At 41.0% G+C, this 22,412-nt stretch overlaps 1 protein-coding gene across 1 annotated transcript in view; it reads left to right on the forward strand.

Annotated features, from left to right (window-relative positions):
* Window positions 1–230: 230 nt before the first annotated feature.
* The window catches only part of esr2b (estrogen receptor 2b), a 39,601-nt gene continuing 17,419 nt past the window's right edge, over window positions 231–22,412 (forward strand). The window contains exons 1-6 of the mRNA XM_084045520.1: window positions 231–446; window positions 10,901–11,411; window positions 12,575–12,753; window positions 13,974–14,090; window positions 17,986–18,321; window positions 18,939–19,077. Of these exons, the coding sequence (XP_083901646.1) occupies window positions 10,990–11,411; window positions 12,575–12,753; window positions 13,974–14,090; window positions 17,986–18,321; window positions 18,939–19,077 (1,193 nt within the window). The 5' untranslated portion in view covers window positions 231–446; window positions 10,901–10,989. The remainder of the gene's footprint in view (window positions 447–10,900; window positions 11,412–12,574; window positions 12,754–13,973; window positions 14,091–17,985; window positions 18,322–18,938; window positions 19,078–22,412) is intronic.

The raw sequence follows: 22,412 nt of genomic DNA on the forward strand, positions 1-22,412 counted from the left end.
AAAACAAATACAAGAATACAAGAACCGCTGCATGGGGGGCGAGCGGTCCGCGAAAGAAAATGGTGGCGAGCGTGTTTTGGGGCGAGCTTTCCGGTTACCGGTCGGTGACGTCCCCAGGCACGGGTCTAACCAAACCTGGCATGTTGTTTAAAGAAGATACGACATTAAAGAAAAAGAAAACATTTAACACACGTGGAATGAACGTATGACCGCAATGATCCGAGGGGGAAGGTACCTGTGATACTCACTGGCAAAGATTTTTACGCGTCACACTTTTCTTTTTTTCCTTTTTTTTTTTGTATACTTGTACCGTTCCTGATCCATTTGACTGTCTGTATATCGGCGACACTACCTGCTTAGGACTACAGACACACAGACAGAGACGGATCACGGCCAGGCGACACCCATGACAGTCTGTCCACTATGTCCAGATCACCTTCTGACAGGTTTGTGGCACAACAACTTGTTTGCTTCGACGTTAGAGTAACTTTTAAGACCGTATTCTTTTTAAGAGAAAAGTTTGAATGTGGCGATCACTCGACATTTCGTGTCAGAAAATATTGCCGTTATTGCAGTTTCATGTCAAATCTGGTGGGTGTTTTGTAAAGCTCGTTTGCAAATGTACTGGAATAATGTAACTTTTGATTGATTCTCTGAATTGCCGTTGCGAGTCAACTTTACTGTATATGCTACAGATGTTCAAATGAATGGCTTGTGTTTATCAACATATGGATGTCCGCTATTAGCCTATTAACTGTTTTATTGCAAAACCTTTTGACGGATACATCAAAATCCACATGTATCGCAAAAGAGGCATAATGGTATTTCATATCAACAGCCATGGCTCTTCCTGGAGCACTTGTCAGTTTCTATTTCTAATTATGCCATCATCTAATAATAATTAACCGCTCATGCACTTAAAAAAAAAGAAGCAATTTAGTTTACTTGCAACAGCCGACAGAAGAACCAGATAACGTAACCTGCAGGGATGAAAAGTCACGGATCATTTGGGAGCAGGGGTCATCGCCAATGTCGCCATGCTGGCTTGTGGACATTTTTGATAAAATTCAATTTTTTTCCATGGACATGCAAATGAGCCTTAAAGTAGTAGTTCACCCCAAAAATGACTTATTTTCTATCAATTACATACCCCATAAAGTCTTGAATTCATGAAAAATCTCTATGAATGCAAGGCTTTATGGGGTGTGTAATTGATAGAAAGTAAGTCCTTTTTTATGTGAACTATTCCTTTAAACTACCTTTAAATCACCAGGTCTGTAACTATGAGAGTGCACAAATGGAACCATTTGTTTCCATTTGTGCGAGTTATGGGGTTCCTTGAAAACAAAAAGTTTTAGAACCACTGTCCTAGTGGACTCCTATTGTGCCATAGTGTCATAGTAGATCAGTGTCGTTATGTGCCATAGTGTCATAGTAAATCAGTGTAATTATGTGCCATAGTGTCATAGTAAATCAGTGTCATACATATTCTGAGGATAACCACTGACACTCAGTAATTGGGTCTTATGATCAAAATAAGAACATTATAATGTAATCTAAAAGTTGCCACGGACAAGGCCAAGGCTTGCCACAGACACATTTGGTCCATGTACGGACACATTGATGATGACCCCTGTTTGGGAGACCCGGCAGTCGTATAAACCTGGAGTCACAAAATGAAGCGTTGTGTGGAGAACTGAGAGACTGGACTGGTGTCTGTCCCAGTCAGATAAGACCTCCTCCACTCTCCTTACTAGGCTATTATGACTGCGCTCAAATCTTCAAATTCTAAGAAAGAGAAGACTATTTTATTTTGATTCCCCACATGCAATATTTCTAAAAGTGCTCAAACTAAATTATCTACTGATGCCATTTATAGCTATAGAAAGTAATGAGGCTGTGTGCACTTCCCCCTTGACACATAATCTTCCTGATAGCCTTGAAACTGCCCACAGTGTACTATAGCCTACTCTTAATACTGTTACTGTACATGATGCCAAATTCCTTTTCCACTCACAAATAACTCGGCTGCGGAGGAGTTGCCCATGTGTCTGTGTGGATGAACGAGGGGAGAGGGGATGTCTGAGTGGATGTCCTGTAACGACCAAAAAAGCAACTGAGCTCCAACTTAAAGACGTGCATCCCTTTCCGTTCTCCTCCTGCCGGCTCCGCTGACTTTAACAAAAGCAACAACGAGATCCCAAAAATGCTCTCAAGGTCACTCTCGTCAAGAGTTCTTGCAGTAGTCTGTCTATTGCTCAGGAACCCTGCTGTAGGTTCTCTTTAACTAAAACTTGGCCATAGCAAAACTAAAAGCAGTGCCCTCACCTCACACGTGTACACATACACACCACACGACTAGACCACCAGGTGAAATGAAGTTAATGTAGGTAGGATGTGAATTGTAGTTCTCAAACTTTTTTTAATTTTAAAGACCCCAATAACTTTGAGAGAGAGTGTACAAATGGAACCACATGGACCAGTAAGGGTCCATTTGGTTCTATTTGTAATCTTACAGACCTGTTAGGGTGCATTTGGAACCCCTTCAAGGAACCCTGAGGGTCCCTGGACCCCACTTTGAGAACCACTGGGACAGAAAACAAATAGTGGCAGCCAGGTGGATGCTGCTTCATCATGTCCGGTAACTACAGTTCTAGTGGATAGAGACACTGTTCTGTAGCCAGACTCAAATGTCTGATCCATGTACTCAAACAGTTTGCTTTCATTATTTGAATTTATCTCTTTTATATTTAAGTTCACAAATTTATTGGGAGACAAAATAAAAGCACTGTCGGTTTAACTTGGGAGAACATACACGTCTTTACGGACTGTTGCACGGTAGGTTTCCATTAACAATAAGGATTTTGCTGATAATTTCCCATCCCTAAAATATCCACACAAAAATAGTGCATCTTTTGTGACTTGTTGTTTGGTGGTATAAATGTTTGCTGTGTGTCAGGCAATTCCATTCAATTCTATTCAGTTCCTGTCCTCTGCTCTCCTATTTATTTTCTTTAGTATCTACTCTATTCTGTTCTTCTCTCTCCTCGCTCGATTCTAAGCCTGTAATCAGTGCTGTAATCAGTAACGATTTGTGCAGTGTCTGTCAGCTATTACACTCAATGCAACTATTCAGCACTTTGATGACAAATCCTTCAACCTGTAACTATGAAAGCGTGTCTCTCTCTCTCTGTGTGTGTGTGTGTGTGTGTGTGTGTGTGTGTGTGTGTGTGTGTGTGTGTGTGTGTGTGTGTGTGTGTGTGTGTGTGTGTGTGTGTGTGTGTGTGTGTGTGTGTGTGTGTGTGTGTCGCGCGCAGCATGCACATCTGTATTTTTTTCCATGAGCTTTCAGGCTTGTGTACTTACTGTATCCCCTCCTCAAGCTTTCTACCTTTCCTTCCTTGTTATACCCAATCGTGAGCATACAAGCACACTCCTATCTGCGCAGAGCCTGACCAATGCCGGATTTTTTTTTCCCAAAACGTTACATATCGTCACGAAAACGTATCGCGATATATCGCGGGACGATATATCGGCACACCCTAATAGCTGATACGATGTAAAAAAAAAGTCAAATAATGGTAGAAGTATTGGCTAGTATATGGGTCTAATATTGAGCGTATGTGTGAGTGATGTTTAAGCTGTGAAAGCTGTGTTGGAGGCGGAGCAGATTAGTCCATCAGCACCCCTCCTTCCATAGAAGTCAGTTCTTTCAAGTCTGCCAGGTAAGACATTGTAGCAGCCCTGACAGGTGACAGGCAAAATTACTCCAACCACCCTACGCCATAATCAGCCTGTCTTAAACTCTACTCGACTTGAGTTCTTGTTGCACCGCTCAGCTCTAAAACTCTTGTAGAGGTTGTTAAGTGTTTTTTGGTTTTTTTTTTGTAAAATTATTTTGGCCAAATCCCGAGCCCCTACTTCTCCTCCTGCTCCTCCTCCCATATAATCTGTTTACAAGCCCTCTCTGTCTCTCCCCCCCCCCCCCCCCCCCCCCTCTCCTTCAGTCTGAGGTTTTTTTTCGTCAGCATTGGAGAGGGAGCGAATAGAGGGGTTTGGTAATGGTTTTCATGGGGTCTTTGTGCCATTGTATGGATGTGGTCGCTGGCTAGGGGCAGTGGCCCGACCTGTGGGAGAGAAATCAGGATAAATGGGGAACACATTGATTTTATTATTATTTGTATTTTATTATATTTCAGATTATTTGGCAAATCAAGCATTTTTAAGAGCTAAATGTAATTTATTTGTATCAAACGTTGGTATCAAACACAAACAGTCCCTTTTTTAAACATAGTTTAAAAACTATGTTTAGGGCTGTGCTAAAAACATAGTTTAAAAAAAGGGAAATGGTGTTTTTCTTTATTAGTCAAAGATGTAAACAGCATGGAAATACAGTAACACTTGGGCTAAAAGTGTGTTAATGAAATACATATATTAAGACGTTATATTCTTTGAGTATTTAAAAGACACAGTAGAGAAGACTCTGGAAGGATTCAGTTGTATTAAATTGAAACAGTACAGTTGTTCCAGACATGTCTTAACCACTGACAGTCACAGTTGAGTTGATTTTTGTGAAGTTTGGTTTGTGGAACATTTGCAGTAATCCATGATATTATGGGAAAGGTTTTTAAGCACACACTGACACTTATACTGTATGAGTATGGAATAAAAATCGGCCCTCACTCATAATTTACAAGACTCTTGCAACAACAAAAGTTCAACATGTAAATGTTTACACACAGTTAGGAACTCACTCCACCTTTTATTTATCTTAACGCACGGGTTGATACACTGAGCTAAAGGCATTGAAAATCGTTGCTGAGAATGGCATTAATATCTTTTGGCTGCTGGCCAGGTCTGACACTCTAATACAATGACAAACAATTCAATATGCACACAGTAAGCTCCCGAGTGTTACAGTAATTTAACTGCAAGTGTACAAATGTAACCAAATGGTTAACATTTGGTTACATGTGTACACTCGCAGAGTTACAAATGGATAAATAAATGTAGTGTAGCCTACCCTCCCAATGCACTGGACTAGCATAGTATAATTTGCGGACATTAAAAGGCTGGGTATTGCCTACAACTTCACGATACGATACGTAGCATGATACATGTTGATTTTGAATCATGAGCATGTCCTACAGAATTTACTACGAGAGCTCTTTATTATTCCGCAGCAAAGGCAGAGCCAATTTTTTGCATAAATTAAAACTACAGTATATAATTAAATTTGAGGTCCACAGTGATCTTTAAAGCTATACTAGGTAACTTAAAAAAAAAAAAAAAGTTAAATTGTATATCTTTTGTGAGTGGCAAATGTTTCACAACACCCACTCCATGAATTTCACCCCCGAAAGCCTTTTATAAACATATTTTCTATTAAAACGGTGGTGGGGCGCCCTCTCCGCGAAAATGTCGTCATCCGGCCGGAAACGGAAATGCACTGGTTTCCTGTTTGGCCAGGAACTAGCACGCTATTAACAAAAAGGAATCTCACGCTGTTTTTATGGTATTATAGGATTTGAAGATGGAAAAACAACAGCAAAAGAAAGCACAGCTCACGATAACTAAAGCTCCACCGGCTAAGAGAAACGATCCGTAGATAGTATAAAACAATTAAAAGAACGCTTTTTGAAACCCTTCCGCCTTCCGGTGAATTTTTTTTAATTCTGGGTAATGCAGGACTCAGCAATAGACCTGCAATGGCGGTAGTGACCAGCAGAGGCTGCTTTTTTTGGACCTATTATCCCAGAGTTCCTATTAATGAAAGCAATTAAAATATTATTTCTTTAACTTAAAAGTGGCCTTTTCTGCTGTCCCTTGTATTTTTAGTCTTTTGTTGCAAACAATAATGTTGCAACAAGCTCATGTCTTGAGCGTGAAACCCAAAATTTCCAGCCGTATTGATACGAGTATCGGGAAGCATAACGATATGATATATATCCTTATCGATTTTTTTTTTTAGCACAGCCCTAACATTTACACAGCCAATACACTAGATGTGCCACTGTCAAGTCAGGTTTTTCAGATAACTAAGTTAGACCTAGTTACCTTTAACCCATTGCTGCCTAGAGGGTGGTTTACCATGGATGTCTGCCAGGGCTGCCAGTTGACAGACTAGAACGCATGCCTTTCGCGAGTGTCGCCTGTCCAAAGCTCAAACTTCACCACAAAATAGCCTGTCACCCTATCAATAGGTAATAACCCTTGCACCCAACGCCACACTGCATGGAAAAGTAAGTATAATTACTCTATATTTTAACTCACTATTACAGTATGTCAGTGTTTTGGTGAATGCAGATGAGTCTTGCATAGTACAGGTATGTGTGCGTTAAGGTATTATGTAAGTTTGTTCGTTTTTTTAGAACATTTTATACTTTTTTTCAGGCAAAGCGCTCATCTTGCGTGGAGAGAGACTGCTTATAATCAAATAATCCTTGACAAGTGAAGGTTGAATTCCCACAGGGTTTTTAATGAGGCTTCCAGAGTTCAGGTTTTTAAATGTCAGATGTAGGAGGAAATTATTGCCTTTGAGAGCCAGGTTGAATTCGTATTTTTGAAATTGACTATAGTTTAGAGGAGAATGAAGCCAGTTTTAAAGGGGGGGTCAAAATAATAGTCACCCATCGTGCTAGATGTGAGTCTCTACTCATTTTGTAAACGTTGGCCTGGTTGGCATTTCATGTTCATGTTTTAATGGACATTTTTGTCATTTTAGCTGAAGAGATTTCCATTTGAGTGCTGTGGTTTTGTCACGATGCAAGGCCAGGTGGCTGTTGATTGGTTGGTTGCATCTCTTCACAGACCCAACCCAAGGTCTATGTCTACGACAAATCACTCTTAACCCTGATTTATTAAATTCATTCCTAGCTGCCTCATTTCACTGAGCATAGGTTTTCAATGATTCAGTTTGACCAGGAAATTCTATTAGTGACCATAATTCTAACCAATCCCCATTGTCTTTGACGTTTGTGCATTTCAGTAAAAACAAATAGGGGTAATGGCATTACATGCTGCTGTAGTGGAGAAAGTCTTGACAATTATGTCTGGTTTCTGATCTGTGGTTCACTAACAAATGCTGTGGACTGGTCTTGGACTGAAGCCACTGGTTGCTTTTTGTTGATTCTGGCACTGATTAACTGGCTGCAGGTCTGTTTGGCACAGCCATACTAAGTCTTTTGCAAGGCCCTAAAGGGTAATAGAATTCATAGAGTCTTCGTTCGTTTATATTATGTTTGTTGAATATTGTTATTGCTTTCATAATTATCTTTTAATGCAGTGTTCCACCTCATCACATGCTCACCTTTTCTGTAATTTCTTCCTGATTTGGGAAAAATTTAACACAGGTCTGTGTAACTTGGCCAGACTCCTCAGAATGTGCGCATGCATGTGGGTGTGTTTGTAAATGTCTATATTCATGTAAATGAGGCAGAGAGCAAGGGAGGAGTGTGTGAGCGTGTGTGGGTGTGTGCGCGTGTGTGTGCGTGTGTGTGTGTGTGTGTGTGTGTGTGTGTGTGTGTGAGAGTGTGTGTGTGTGATAGAGAAAGGGGAGAATCATGTAAAGAATGAGTGTGTGCATAGTGTGCTTGTATGTGATATTGAGAAAGAGAATATCAGAATAAAGTTTTCAGACTCCACATTCTCTTTTTAAATGCTTGTTATTTTTTGGCCCTCTGCGTTCACATCTCAGTCAGCAGAGAAAACAATTGACTTTCTCTTGTGGTTTACTTGTGTCCTCATGATCCACAAATCAAAGGCTAAAATTAAACAGTCTGTGAGAGCATCATAATCTTGTCATCTATGGATTAACCTTCTTTTCCTTACTATAATACAGTTTAAGCATTTAGAAGATGCTCAGGGTGACTTACAAAGCGCAAGATTGGAGAAAGTGTCCCATGATTGGTAAATGGTCATAAGTAGAATGCAAATGTAAGCTGTACAAAGTGACGAGGATACCAGATAAACATCAGACCTAGCATCTATCTAAACTAGGGCTGCAACTATCGGATATTTTCTTAGCGATTATTCTAAGTGTATTGATACATTTATCAATTAATAGATTTTGTATAATGTGTGAAAATAGCAGATTTACAAGATCAATGTAAGCTTTTAGATTTCCTATTTTCGGTATTTAGAAAGACGCAAATTTAACAAATGTCCCCCCAGAATCGATTAGTTTGATTAACTCTTGCACCCCTAGTCTAAACAACATGCTCTCTAAAAATATACTTAAAGTTAGCGAACAAGCAAACCATATGACTAAATCAGTGGTTCTCAACCTGGGGGTCGCGACCCCCAGGGGGGTCGCCAGATTTTTTTATTTTTTTTTAACAAAATATTTTTTGATGTTATTATTAATTCATGTTTTGTCAGTTCATTTACTAAATTCAATATAAAAATATTTCATTATTAACATTAGGAAAACATTTTTAATATAATAAATAATTATCAAATAACCTATTATAATTAAATAACCTAACCCTAAAACCGAAATAAAGTAACCAAAAAACGGGAAAAAAACAAACCCAATCCGCCCAGAACCGCAAAAGAAATTCTCGCGCGCGAACCCCGCGCATGCGGGGGGTCGCGGGAAATTATATCATTATTTTGGGGGTCGCGGCCTGAAAAGGTTGAGAACCCCTGATCTAAATAATGAAGAATGATTATTTGTTTTGCCCTGATGCTGTTGATTTTGTAAAGATTATGTCCCAATTCTTTCTGAATGGTGGAAACAGAGCGGCTGTCACACACCAGTCACACAGAATTAGTTGGGACAGCTTTTAAGATTTTTTTCATTTGCAGGCAAACAAGATGAATGTTAAGGAGTGGTCTTTACGAGGAAGTAGAGCAGTGGTTCCCAACCTGTCTTCTTTGAATCCCCCACTTCTTACAGCTGACGTAATGTGTACAAACGCACGCTCACAAAGAAGTTAACCATAAGCCATATATACTTTTTGTACGATGAATAGTGAAAATATCCGATCTAGTGAGCTTGTAGATCGTCTATTTTCACTATTTTTGGAACTTTTGTCTTTTTCTCAAAATGAATAACAAAATGTACACAATCAATGTTAAAAGGTAAATAGTGTAACAGAAAGGAAGACAGAAAAAGGGGAAAAAGACGCAAGAAATTGCTAAACAATAAAAATAAATGGACCTGGCCTACCGAAGTCTGCTGTGCTCAAATGTTTTTTCAGTTACGTGTAGAAATTGGTCTATTCATCAGCAAGAAAGGGAAGCCAGTGGCAGAGTTGGCGAAGTATCACGGCTGAAAAGTGATTTTCAGAATAGTTTCCAAATCTTCACTCGGCTCGAGAAGGAATTCTTGCCCTTTTGGTTGCCGTTTACTATCAACGCAGCATCAGATGTACTGGAGGAGCTCCAAATGGAACAAATTAAAGTTCTATATAACTTTGAGACGGGGGGTCTGGATTAATATTATCAAGGACTGATGAACCCCAAGATGACAGACTTTACCTCAAAGACATTGCACATTCAGGACAACATATCTATGAGTACTGCAGGCTTTCTCCATAATGAACAATAACACATCCAAGCTGCACTCGCAACTGATGCAGAGATATCTAAATGACATGAAAATCACAGCTATGCAGAGTTTGTATGTACTGTAATTGCGACCGTAGGTCGCACTTACTACAGAAAGCTGCTCCAGGTGTCCGTCCGTCACTCCGTCACACACGTCACACTTTTGCCCTGCTCATATCTCCGCACCCATTGCCCCGATCCATGCCACATTTTGCACACACACTCCTTACCTGCCAAACTACACCCTCCAAGGACCCCCGGAGCTCCAGGGACCCCCAGCTGCCTCGGGGACCCCCAAGTGTAAAAAATGAGCACATGTGGACAAATTACCAAATGACCACCCCAACGGGGCTGGTCACGGGGCATTCCCGGGGACCACCCACTCCTGGTGCTCCAGAACGGATGCAAAAGTGGTGGCGCCCCCAGTGGAGGACCCCCTGCCACTGCAGCTCACACACACTTGCACAACTGCCAGCCAAATTCATGCCACACACTCTGTGTAACACCTTGCATGTGTTCAACTTATGTCTTCGCTATGTTCTTTGCTACATGTCACTCACTGTCAAGCTGCCTCTTCAACAATAAACAACATCAAAATGAATACGCCTGTCTGCATTCTCATCAATCTCCCACTGTGCTCCCCACAACAAAATCTGTGCCAGTCGTATTTCTCAGCATTCACTCTGTTACCCATTTGCAACAGCTACACATTACACGTTTTCTGCCCACATAAACGCCACCATGTCACAGCTAACCCCACATTTAGACCACCAAACAAAACTATCCATTGCCCACACAACTAGGAACCAATCGCCGTTACAGCCCTCTTCTGTATACATGTGACCTACGGTCGCTTATCTCCCGATTAGGGAGTCTTACTGGTGTAATGTACTCCTGTGGTAACTGCACAGTGGTGGCTGTCTGTCCCTCCCAACGTGGACAGAGGTGCGAGGGTATAGTCATCGCTTGCAGCTTCAATTTGTAGTATATTTTCTGAGCAAAAATCTGAATACTCTTAATAAACAAATTAGGCAACAAATCTAATTTAAGCGTCTTTGTAGCTTGATTTGTTATCCACGCCGCGGCCAGAAAATTAGTAAATTGCGTCTTGTGCGCCAGTTATATTGCCCCAACATGAAGCTGCACTGGCATGTTACAGTATGTGTGTTAAAACAAGAAATTCAAGCTTGTGATCGTTGCTTAGTAGTTGTTTTGTACTTTGTAGATTATAAAGCTATAATTATAATTGTTAATTATAATTAGTTGGCATTAGTGTATGTATCAGTTTACATTTGGAATGAAGATGAAGTCTTTAACACAACTATTGTATCTATTGTCCTTCTCCCAGATACAGGGCCTGTCCACAGTAAGGGATGCAGTAGAACTGGCTTCATAACCATCATCACCACCATCCAGTAGACGATCCCCACCCCAGGCATGGCCTCCTCCCCTGGGCTCCACACTGACCCCCCCCAACTGCTTCAGCTCCAGGAAGTGGACTCCAGTAAGCCCTTGGAGAGGCCAAGCTCCCCGGGGCTTCTGCCCGCCATCTGCCCACCCATGGCCTTGGACAGCCACACAGTCTGCATCCCTGCTCCATACACAGACAGTAGCATTGAGTACAGCCATGGCCCAGGGCCCCTGACCTTCTACAGCCCTTCGGTGCTTAGCTACAGCAGGACACCCATCACTGATAGTCCATCGTCATCGTTGTGCCCCCCTCTGAGCCCCTCGCTATTCTGGCCCCCCCATGGACACCACAGCATGACCCTGCACTGCCCCCAGTCTTTAGTATACAATGACCCCAACCCACATACACCCTGGGTGGAGCCCAAACCCCATGGTATCAGCACTAACAGGTAGGATTTTTGGTTCTCTGACACATGGGTCTCAGTAGAGTTCTCAACGTGCATGAAAATGTAAACCCAAACTTAACCGACCCGAGTGAGATGACGCCTGTACCCAATCCAAGCCTGATCATTACATAAAATCATGAGCTGGTTATTGCCTGAAAAGGATGCACAATTTACATACATAGATCGACACATTTGGAGGCGTACCGTGAACCGTATTTCACAGGTTCTAGATCTCTTAATTCTTTCCATACTCTACGGCTCACAGGACATAATTTGGGCCCTGCACTTTAAGGTAAGGTATTTTTTGTCACTGCTGTTGTATCCTATTGACTCACCTGCCAGTGAGGAGCCCCCACCAGGAGGACTTAGGGCCTTCGTCCTACTCCTCCCGCCCAACACTCCCTGCTGACAGTTGCTGCCCCAGCCCTTAGGAATACATGCAGTGACAAATATCAAATATCACCCTCCCACACACATGTGGCGCATCCGACAAAGCCGGATGCACCAAGGTTGATTAGAACCCACAACCTCTGTGGCGGTTGGCAGGGACTTTACCACTGCGCCACCCTAGCACTTAAAGGTTAGGTAGTTCTAACCTTGAAGTTCTAAGGTATACTTTCAAAATGTTTCTAAAATAGCTAAAATAGCAGATCTACAAGCTCACAATGTGTGACAAAAACAAGAAACGTAAATGAAAAACCATCACAAAACTTAAAGGGATACTCGTGTTTTTGTCGTGTTCCTAAGCCAATAATTTGATGACAGACAGCGGTTCCGGTAGGAGACACAAAGAGTCTCCTTTGTCTCTCATACCGGAACCGCTGCCTACCGGCCCGCTGGTCATCAAATTATTCGCTTAGGAATGCGACAAAAACAAAAAAATATCCAAATGTTTTGGGTGAACTATCCCTTTAACTGGTCCTGGAAAGTTTCAGGTTACTCAGGATTCTGGCAGAGCCACAACAGTGCTAATAAACTGTTGAGTTGGGGATGGGGTAGTTTGAGGTTCATTTAGCTGACATACCAATGCTGAAATCGTCTCTGAGTGACATGACACAAACATATGTTGACAGAAAGAGTAATGACAAGACTAATGATTCTGAATGTTGAGCCGTCCCTTTAACGTCTGAGTGTTGTCTTCATAATTTTCTCTTCTCGTACTGTAGCTCCATCATCAGCTCTAACAAGCTGCTTGGGAAGAGGCTGGACACGTGCCCCACCACCTCCTCTGTGGTGAAGTCTGACATGCACTTCTGTGCTGTGTGCCATGACTATGCCTCGGGCTACCACTACGGAGTCTGGTCCTGTGAGGGATGCAAGGCCTTCTTTAAGAGGAGCATCCAAGGTATGGAAGTCCTCTGATTCCACCTGACTGTAGGGGTGCAACAGTTAATCCAACTAATCGATTATCAAAAAAAATCAATATTCGATAATATAATCAATTAATAATTGATCCCAATTTTGGCCATGTCATTATAGGCAGAAAGTTCCCAAAAATAAAAACAATGTCAAAATTAGAAGTCGATCTACAGTACAAGCTCAGTGAGAATTTGTTTGATGAGTTTATTGGTTTATCGATGATTTTTTTTTTTAAATTCTAGTTTTGTTTTTATCTGGGATTTTTTATTTTGCATGTTAGAAATAAAATGCATTAATAATTTCAATGCCCACTCAAAAGTCCCACTATCTCTTTCCAAGTTGTTTGCCTTCCATGCTGTTGCTTTTACCAACTGTGAACTCATTCAAAAGTTTAGTTATTGCCAACCCAACAACAAACACAAAGAAAGGAACGGCTCATTCTTACCTCCGGGCTATGGTCGATGCTTATACCCCTGCCCGACCAGTTTGGTCTGCCACTTCGGGGCGACTGATTGCCTCGTCACTCAAGGGTCCTTCTGGCCGATCCACACGGTCACAACTTTTTTCTGTTCTGGCCCCACAGTGGTGGAATGAACTTCCCACTGATGTTAGGACAGCAGAGTCACTGCCCATCTTTCGCCGCAGGCTGAAAACCCACCTCTTCAGGAAACACTACCCTTCCTCTTTGCCTGGCCTACTTGTTAACTAGTTGTACGAACACTTGTTTTATTGTTGTATTGTTTTATTGGATCTTGTTTAGTCGATACACTTATTTGTTTTAACTCTTGCTCATTTGATTTTGCTGTTTAAGAAAGTAGGTAGCTGATATATTGCACTTTTACCTTAGCGCTAGGTATACTCTTAGTTGCTTGTTTTTGCAGAAAATGCACTTCAGACTTCTGGTGATTAGTAGTTTTCGTTCCCTACCTACAGTATGTTGAATGCACTTATTGTAAGTCGCTTTGGATAAAAGCGTCTGCTAAATGACTGTAATGTAATTCACCCCACCTTGCCCCTTCCTCCTATCTGTCCAGACATACATTGGTTCATCAGTCAGCTTTTCCTTAATTCAATTCCATCTGCTTAGGTTATCTGTCCTTGATCCCTTCATTGCGTCAGTGTTTCTATCTGTCATCCATTCATTAATCATTCCTTATGAAACAAACATAAAATGTCTTCTCTTGCACTGTGTTCCGGTCCACTCAGGACACAACGACTACATCTGCCCTGCAACTAACCAATGCACTATCGACAAGAACCGACGCAAAAGCTGCCAGGCCTGCCGTCTACGCAAATGCTATGAAGTGGGCATGATGAAGTGCGGTAGGTCCTCTTCTTCCTCACAGCTTTCTCAACCTTGTTGCACTTAATTGATTTCTCTGACCATTCACCCTAAAGCTTTTTAGCAGTCACTTACTCAGATATTGCATTTTGTAAGTTGCTCTGGATAAGAATGTCTTCTACTGAAAATGCCTAAATATCGGAGCATTCAAATAATTTATGGATGTTATAGCAACTTGAAAGCAAAAATCCCGGAGCAATAGCTTATTCAAAGAACGATGCAACTTTAAATGTATCACTATCATCACAGTTTTTTTTAGCCTACTGCTGTGCACAAAGTTTTACTTTTCTATGGGGTTTGTTTTAAATGAGTACAGACTGACTGTATTCATTGGTTAAGAGACTGGACCCACATGAAAACGTTGCACAGTTCTTTTACAGTAGTTGTGCGTAAAGTGTCATGTACTGAAAATGGCCCATGTGCTTAATGTAGTATATCAAAACCTTAACTGTCATTATTTCACTTTGAGTTGTTTCCCACACCACGCCTATTTAAAAAAAAATCTTAAATTTGATCTCGAGAACCGAAAGACCAATCAACTTCAAACTTGACGTGCTTATCGCAGACGACCCAAGGTAGTGCGGTGGTAAAGTTGGTCAGATCGCTGGATGTCCAGAACCAGAAAAGCCGATCCGACTGATATGCATAACTGGGTGGGGCATGCATCATGCAACAGACTTGTATTTTAAACATTTTCCCATGAACCACCTGTAATTATGTCGTGGACCACTATTAATCTGTCGAGCATTGTTTGAGAAACAGTGACACTTAGGCCTAGGCTACACGTATATGGATCTTTTTGTAAACGGATATTTTTAGTCCTCAGTTTAAAAAAAGAATCCCTGTCCACATGACAAAGAGAAAAAAAAATCCCTGTCCACACGTAAACGCAGAAACGCATTGATCAGCTGCAAGTTTCAATTTTATATCAGATTTTATGTTTACATTTATTTTATATATGAGGGGCTAAATACATATATACATTTTTAATCACATTTTAAGTCCAAATATATCAAAATATCCAGTCATTTTGGGGATATACAAGACATTGAAGGGTAGATTTAGGTCTGATAAAGATATACCGTGCATGTTCAAATCATATACTTAACAATTATTACATCATTAAAACGCAGAAACACATTGACACGGGAACGCATTTTGTTCCTGCTACTTGTTCCTGTTTTTTGATTTTTTTTATATTTACAACCAGTACATCTACATAAACGTTCAAATTTCAAATATAAAGTGCTTACCCCACGGCCACGGATATTAAAAGTTGAAGCGCCTGGGTTTAAGTACCCTTATCTTCCGTATTGTTCAATAAAAAACGTTTTTTATTGAACCGGCCATTTTCTTAGAATTTTCTCATTATGCTTTCAACTACGCGCCCCTATCAGTTGGAAGGTGTATTGCACTTAGATACATTAAGAAAAAAAGAAAATGTCCGCGATCGGATTAAAATGCTTTTTATTGAACAATACGGACGATACGGGTACTTAGACCCGGGCGCTTTAACTTTTAATATCCGTGGCCATGGGGTAAGCACTTTATATTTGAAATTTTAACGTTTATGGAGATGTACTACTTGTAAATGTAAAATGTTCAAAAAACAGGAACAAGTAGCGCCATGACGCTTGTGACAGACGAGCGTCATGTGAACCATGGCTAGATTTGGCACAATTGTCGTCAGAAGACAAATGTAGCCTACAACCAATCTTAAATTTGTATCCTGCCATCTTTACTAAAGACACATGAGGAAACGTGTGGTTGGCTTTACCATACAACGTTCGGAAACGGGTCAAAAAGACCCCGCAGCAATTCCGGATGAAAATGATGTTCGTCTGATGCGCTTTGGTGATGTGGATCTGACTATGACCAACAGCAGTGAGGTTTCTGTCACTGCCTGACTGTAATATAGGCAACAGTGTACAGTACAGGCCAGGGTGTGAGCGTGCTTTGAGCTAGTCTGATTATATTGTAGCCTATTAGCTACTGTATGTGTACTGTCAGCCTGCACGTAAAATTCAATAATTTATTCTGTGCGTAATTAATACCAAGTGCAAGCGCCAATCGTTCATTGTGCAGCTACATAAAAAGTGCGCGAGTGACATCTCCTCATCTGTCTGCAGTGGTGTAAAGTAACTGTACTCAAGTGCTGTAGGCTACTTAAGTACAATTTTGAGGTATTTTTACTAGGGCCGGGACTTTATCGCGTTAATTTCGATCAATTAATTACAGAAAAATTATCGCGTTAAAAAAATTAACGCATTTTAATCGCACCCGTTTTTGCACCGCGGAACGTTTCTCACTGGACAAGTTTCAGACGGACCGTTTATGCCAGCGCACCAACATGAAACGACGCAAGCTTATCTAGCTGAAAGGACGTGGTTCTCACTTCTCATACAACAATAAAGTAAACTGCAGCCAGCACAGTGCATGAGCCGGCTTGATAATGTTGGCTGGGCATAAAATCTGTAATGGATGCCGGGGGCACGATGCGGTGCGGGTCACATGCGCACGATTTTTTTTAATAATGAATTAAACGACTATAAAACAACAGTAACAACAACACACTCTAACAGCCTCGAGTGGTGGAAAATAGCAGATCTACAAGCTCACAATGCCCACATGGTTACTGTATGTTTTATAATAATAATCGAAATATACAAAGTAACTTGTAACTAAAGTTTTCAAATAATTGTAGTGGAGTAAAAGTACAATATTTGCCTCTGAGATATAGTGGAGTTACTGGAGTAGAAGTAAAAGTATTAGAAATTGGAAATACTCGAGAGTCAAGTGCAAATACCTCAAAATTGTACTTAAGTACAGTTCTTGAGTACATGTACTTAAAGACGTATGCCAAAATCCATTTGAAAAAATTGCTTTTCACTGTTCTCAGGTCAAATATTGATATGCGATTAAAATAGATTAATTTAGATTAATTAATTACAAAGCCTCTAATTAATTAGATTATTTTTTTTAATCGAGTCCCAGCCCTAATTTTTACTTTTTACAGAGTATTTCCAATTTTCAGTACTTCTACTCCACTACATCTCAGGCAAATATTGTACTTTTACTCCACTACAATTATTTAACAGCTTTAGTTACTAGTTACTTTGTAGATTGTGATTATTAATACCCACTTCAACCCTATTTAAATTTTGGCTATTTGAAAATAGCCGATCTACAAGCTCACAACGCCTGTCAATGCGACGCAATGTTGTGAGCTTGTAGATCTGCTATTTTCCCCAAAAAATTGATACATTTTATGAATATGATACCTTGTGAAACGTGACATTCTGCGTGAGTAGCCTATACTTTCTACTTTAAGTATATTTTGATGCCAATAATTTTGTACTTTTACTCAAGTAAATTTTGATTACCCGGACTTTTACTTGTAACAGAGTATTTATTTTATTTTATTTTACTCAAATAAAACATTTGAGTACTTTTTCCACCACTGTCTTATTATTAATTATAGTTATTTTGCCATAACTGAGCATGCCTTGATTCATAGACTGTAAGTGTTGCTCTCTCTATCTCTCCATTTGGTATTATAATGACCATGAGCGGTCCGGTGTTTATGTAGTATTATTATTTATTATTATAATGACCATGTGCTAATGCGCGATGACGTCATCGTTTCTCAAAACCTCCGGATTACGTGTCCACACAGATCCACTGAACGGGATCTTTTGGAAAACCTTCACTTATTTAACCGTTTACAAAATTCTCCGTTTTAGCAGCCAAAGACACCGTTTGCGTGTGGCTGAAAGGCCCAAACGCACACCAAAATGTGCGTTTGGGCAGAAAAAGATCCATATACGTGTAGCCTAGGCCTTAATGTCTTCATTAATGTTTTCTTAAACACCTCAGGGGTGAGACGTGACAGTCGCAGCTACCGTGGAGGAGTGCGGCACCGGCGTGGAGGATCCCAGGCACGGGATGCCTCTGGAGGGGGACGCTTGGTCATGGGTCCCCAGAGGTCCCAGAGGCACCTGCATATGGAAGGGCCCTACCCCTTCCAGCCGCATCACACGGTCATGAGCCCCGAGCAGTTCATCTCCCGCATCATGGAGGCCGAGCCCCCGGAGATCTACCTCATGGAGGAAATGAAGAAGCCTTTCACAGAGGCCAGCATGATGATGTCTCTCACCAACCTGGCTGACAAGGAGCTAGTTCTGATGATCAGCTGGGCCAAGAAGATCCCCGGTGAGGGAGGGAGGGAGGGTGTGTGTGTGTGTGTGTGTGTGTGTGTGTGTGTGTGTGTGTGTGTGGGGGTTACAGGTGTTTGATTAAGGTTAAAAGGTTCTATTCTATTCTATTTCCTCTCCTCTTGTAGTAGTCCAGCAGGTGTTTCTCCTTGGAAGGTTTTAAAGCAGAGCTCACACTCTGCTCTTTATCTTTACTCTTCACTGCAGAAATACCAAAAAAAACAAAGACATCATGAGAGTTCATGATGTCTTTTTTTGTATTTCTGCAGTGAAGAGTAAAGATAAAGAGTTAGACTTGTGTACACTCAGATGCTGGTTTTATTGTTTATGTGGTGTCCTGGTGTCTTTGAGGCACTACATGTTTCTCTCTGTGCTCTACTTATGTGACTGTTAACTTGGTGTTTGCTGACTTAGACTAGTTGCAATGCCTTCTGAGCTTGTAGATCGTCTATTTTCACCAAGTGTTAGGCACGTAATTGGGATGCCTGGGTTCAATTGGTTAAGATGCTGCATTTATCATATTGTGTGTGTGTGTGTGTGTGTGTGTGTGTGTGTGTGTGTGTGTGTGTGTGTGTGTGTGTGTGTGTGTGTGTGTGTGTGTGTGTGTGTGTGCAGGCTTTATGGAGCTCAGTCTAGCAGATCAGATCCACTTGTTAAAGTGCTGCTGGCTGGAGGTCCTGATGCTGGGCCTGATGTGGAGGTCTGTGGACCATCCTGGAAAACTCATCTTCTCACCAGACTTCAAACTCAATAGGTCAGTATGGATAAATATTTGTATAGTTTGCTTTCTCTTTATTTGTCTTTCTTATTGTCTGCATTGTAGTTTTTCTTTCTTTCTTTCTTTTTTTCATTTTTTCTTTCTTTCATTCTTTTGTAATTCATTTCCTGCTTTGCAGTGTCCGGGTAGCTCAGTCGGTACAGCACTCGCCTTTCGACCACAAGGTCATGGGTTCGTTCTCGGGCACCGCCAACTCGGCGTATGAGTAGCACGGCTTGTGTGTGATAAGTCATGCGGTAAGTACTGGGAGCTGATGGTAGGTGTTGCGCTCCACCTCAGCAATCCATCTCCCAGGGGTCTAGCGTCGTGTTGTGAAGCAGGGATAGACTCCTGCGCTCTGTCTTATACCGACAATAAGCCTCTCCAACCTACTTACTTACTTCTTACTTATTTTATTCATTCATCCTTTCTTAAATATCTTAGCTTTGTTTTTTTGTTTTGTTTTCTTATTGCTGTCTTAATTTCTTCTCTTCTAACCTTGGAGACTTCAACCAGATGTGTTTTTTTCCACTCAGACGTCTATATGTAAAAGGTTCTGACAGTTTCAATGTATGTTGTATTTCCTGTCTGTCTGCTACTCTGTCCTATCATCTATAAATAATCTGCATGTTGACTTTGATGTGCTTTGCAGCGAGCTGCTGTTGTGTTGATCTGACACAGATCATTCTTTCTTTCTTTTTTCTTTCTTTATTGTAGTTACAATTTTTTTTCGTTCTTTCAGTCCCTTTAGAGATACAAAAAAAAGAAGAAAGTAGTAGATCAAATGGTAGTCATTTGCTCTGTGTTTTCTAGATAAGTTCATTTTATTGTATTCACACACAGTAAGCCACCAAATAACAAGCAATGACCTCAGACCTCTTGGTAATGAGAAACACACACTATCAGTAAGAGGTGAGCAATTGTTGTTAACCGAAGCCCAATAATTGTGTGTGTGTGTGTGTGTGTGTGTGTGTGTGTGTGTGTGTGTGTGTGTGTGTGTGTGTGTGTGTGTGTGTGTGTGTGTGTGTGTGTGTGTGTGTGTGTGTGTGTGTGTGTACCTATTGTGTGTGTCTGTGCCAGTGTGTGTCTGTGCATGTGGGTGGGCGCTGATAAGAACGCTGCTGGTTACATTGTGTTCTTCCAAAACCTCCCCTCACATACAGTACCGATGAGACGCTGACCACACACAACCCACTGATATCACCATTCAAAATACGCAAATATGTAGTAGAGTACGACCCACATGTCAGCCTGCCTGATATATCGGCCATTATTTGATCGGTTATCAGTGGGCTAAGACTCTCCAAAAATCAGGGTCGGTAATGAACCCAAAAATCTGGCATCGGTCAGGCTCTAGAGGTAGTGGTACATCTAGGAAAAAAAACTGTTATACATGAACCTACTGTCCGTGGGTGTTTTGGTACCAAGGCACCAAAACACTGTGGCTACTAACTGGATGCGCCGGCAACCACTCCCTTCTTCAGGCGCCTGTTGAATTGTCTTTGCCAAAAGTTCTTTATCTGTGCCTGTTTTCTCCCACTCTGACCTTCAACTTTGTCCAGATTATGTTTTACTGTTGCTTACACCGCAGATCATCTTTTGTATTCATAGCAAACAGTAATTAGGCTCGCTATGTTTCCTGCTCAACCCGAATATGCCTGATTACCGGAATTGACCCTCATAGGGGTCCATCATCGGGCCAATGTTAGCCAATATGTGTTTTCCGAAACATTATTTTGTACACATTTCTTTCCGCTTTATTTCACTGTATTGCTGAGGAAAGCAAATTAGAAAACCTATTGTATGATAAGTATGTGATTCAGATTTCACCACTTTGACCTGGCATTTCATGATAGATTATCGTTAAATATATATATATTTGCATCACACCGCATTGTGAGCTTGTAGAACTGCTATTTTTGCAATTCATCATGCAACAAAGTATATAGGCTTAAGTGGTTAAGCCATAAATACTCAAGCAATCAAGACTGTGAAAAAAAGTTAATGCATGTGGTTGGAGTATGATGGACATACTTGGTTACATTCTGTAGGCACACAGCTTTAGCTGGAGCAGCACATTTTTTCATTTTGAGAGATTTGGTCTTTTTTGCATTTATTGATAGTAATACAGTGGAGAGAGACAGGAAACGGGGAGAGAGTCGGGAGTGACATGCAGCAAATCTACCACCAGGCTTGGGGATCGAACCCGGCACTTTGCCATCGGTGCCCCCGGAGCACATTGTTAGAAAAAAAAAGTGTCTTTTTAGTTTTTACTTTCGAACAGTATTTTAGCTATTTTCGAAAGATCAAATTGGAGGCATTTCTGTTAATAATAGAGTAAAGTGTAATGGGATCATGACATCATGGCTGCTTTTGTGTCACATGGGGTGAAATGAACAGCTTTTTCTTCTTTTTCTATCTCAGCACAAGTTGTCTCATACAGTACATGTTGTTGAATTATGCTCCAACAAGTCAAGCCAAACTCAAGGTTACAAAGTCATCGTCCTTTTACAAAAAAGAATGAAAGACAAAAATATAATTGGATCAAAACCCAGTATATGACTGGACCTTCTATGGGTAATGTATGACATTGTGGGCAGGTTGTTAGAGGGATAGTCAGTTTGCCTGTGCAGGAATGTGTATTCCCAAATATGAAATGTTAATTTGCTATTTTCTGTAGTGCAGTAATACTGGCTGTACAACTGTACTGAAGTAGCATATATCATGCCATTTTTAAGAAAACAAAAAAAGTTCCAAGAGCAATACTTTCCAGTCATAAATTTGGAGGTTTCATTTTGAAAAAGAAGTTAACTAACAACGACTTCTTGTAACTGTTGTAATTATCTGTTGACTCCCCCTACTCATTCATTTGTGTTGTTTTGGGGGGCTTTAACTGTGCGCTCTCCCGCATGGCATGACTCACAGCAGAGTACTCTTTAGGGAAGGCATAACATACATTAAATTAACCATTTGATCCCTAGTGTCTGTGGCGAAAATAGCCGATTTAAAAGCTAGGGAGCCTAATTTAGACCCCTCAACAAAGTATTTAGGGTCAAAAGTAAGTGTGTGTGTGTGTGTGTGTGTGTGTGTGTGTGTGTGTGTGTGTGTGTGTGTGTGTGTGTGTGTGTGTGTGTGTGTGTGTGTGTGTGTGTGTGTGTGTGTGTGTGTGTGTGTGTGTGTGCGTGCGTGCGTGCGTGCGTGCGTGCGTGCGTGCGTGCGCGTGTGAGAAACACCCAAAACATATTATTTTCAAAATATTCATTCAGCAATTCTAGATCTATTACATTTGTTTGGTGCAAGCTTCGCCAGCATTCTAAACTACGTAAAAAAAC

The sequence above is a fragment of the Gymnoscopelus microlampas genome (genome assembly GCF_963454915.1).
Source record: "Gymnoscopelus microlampas genome assembly, chromosome: 20".
NCBI classification, from domain to species: domain Eukaryota; kingdom Metazoa; phylum Chordata; class Actinopteri; order Myctophiformes; family Myctophidae; genus Gymnoscopelus; species Gymnoscopelus microlampas.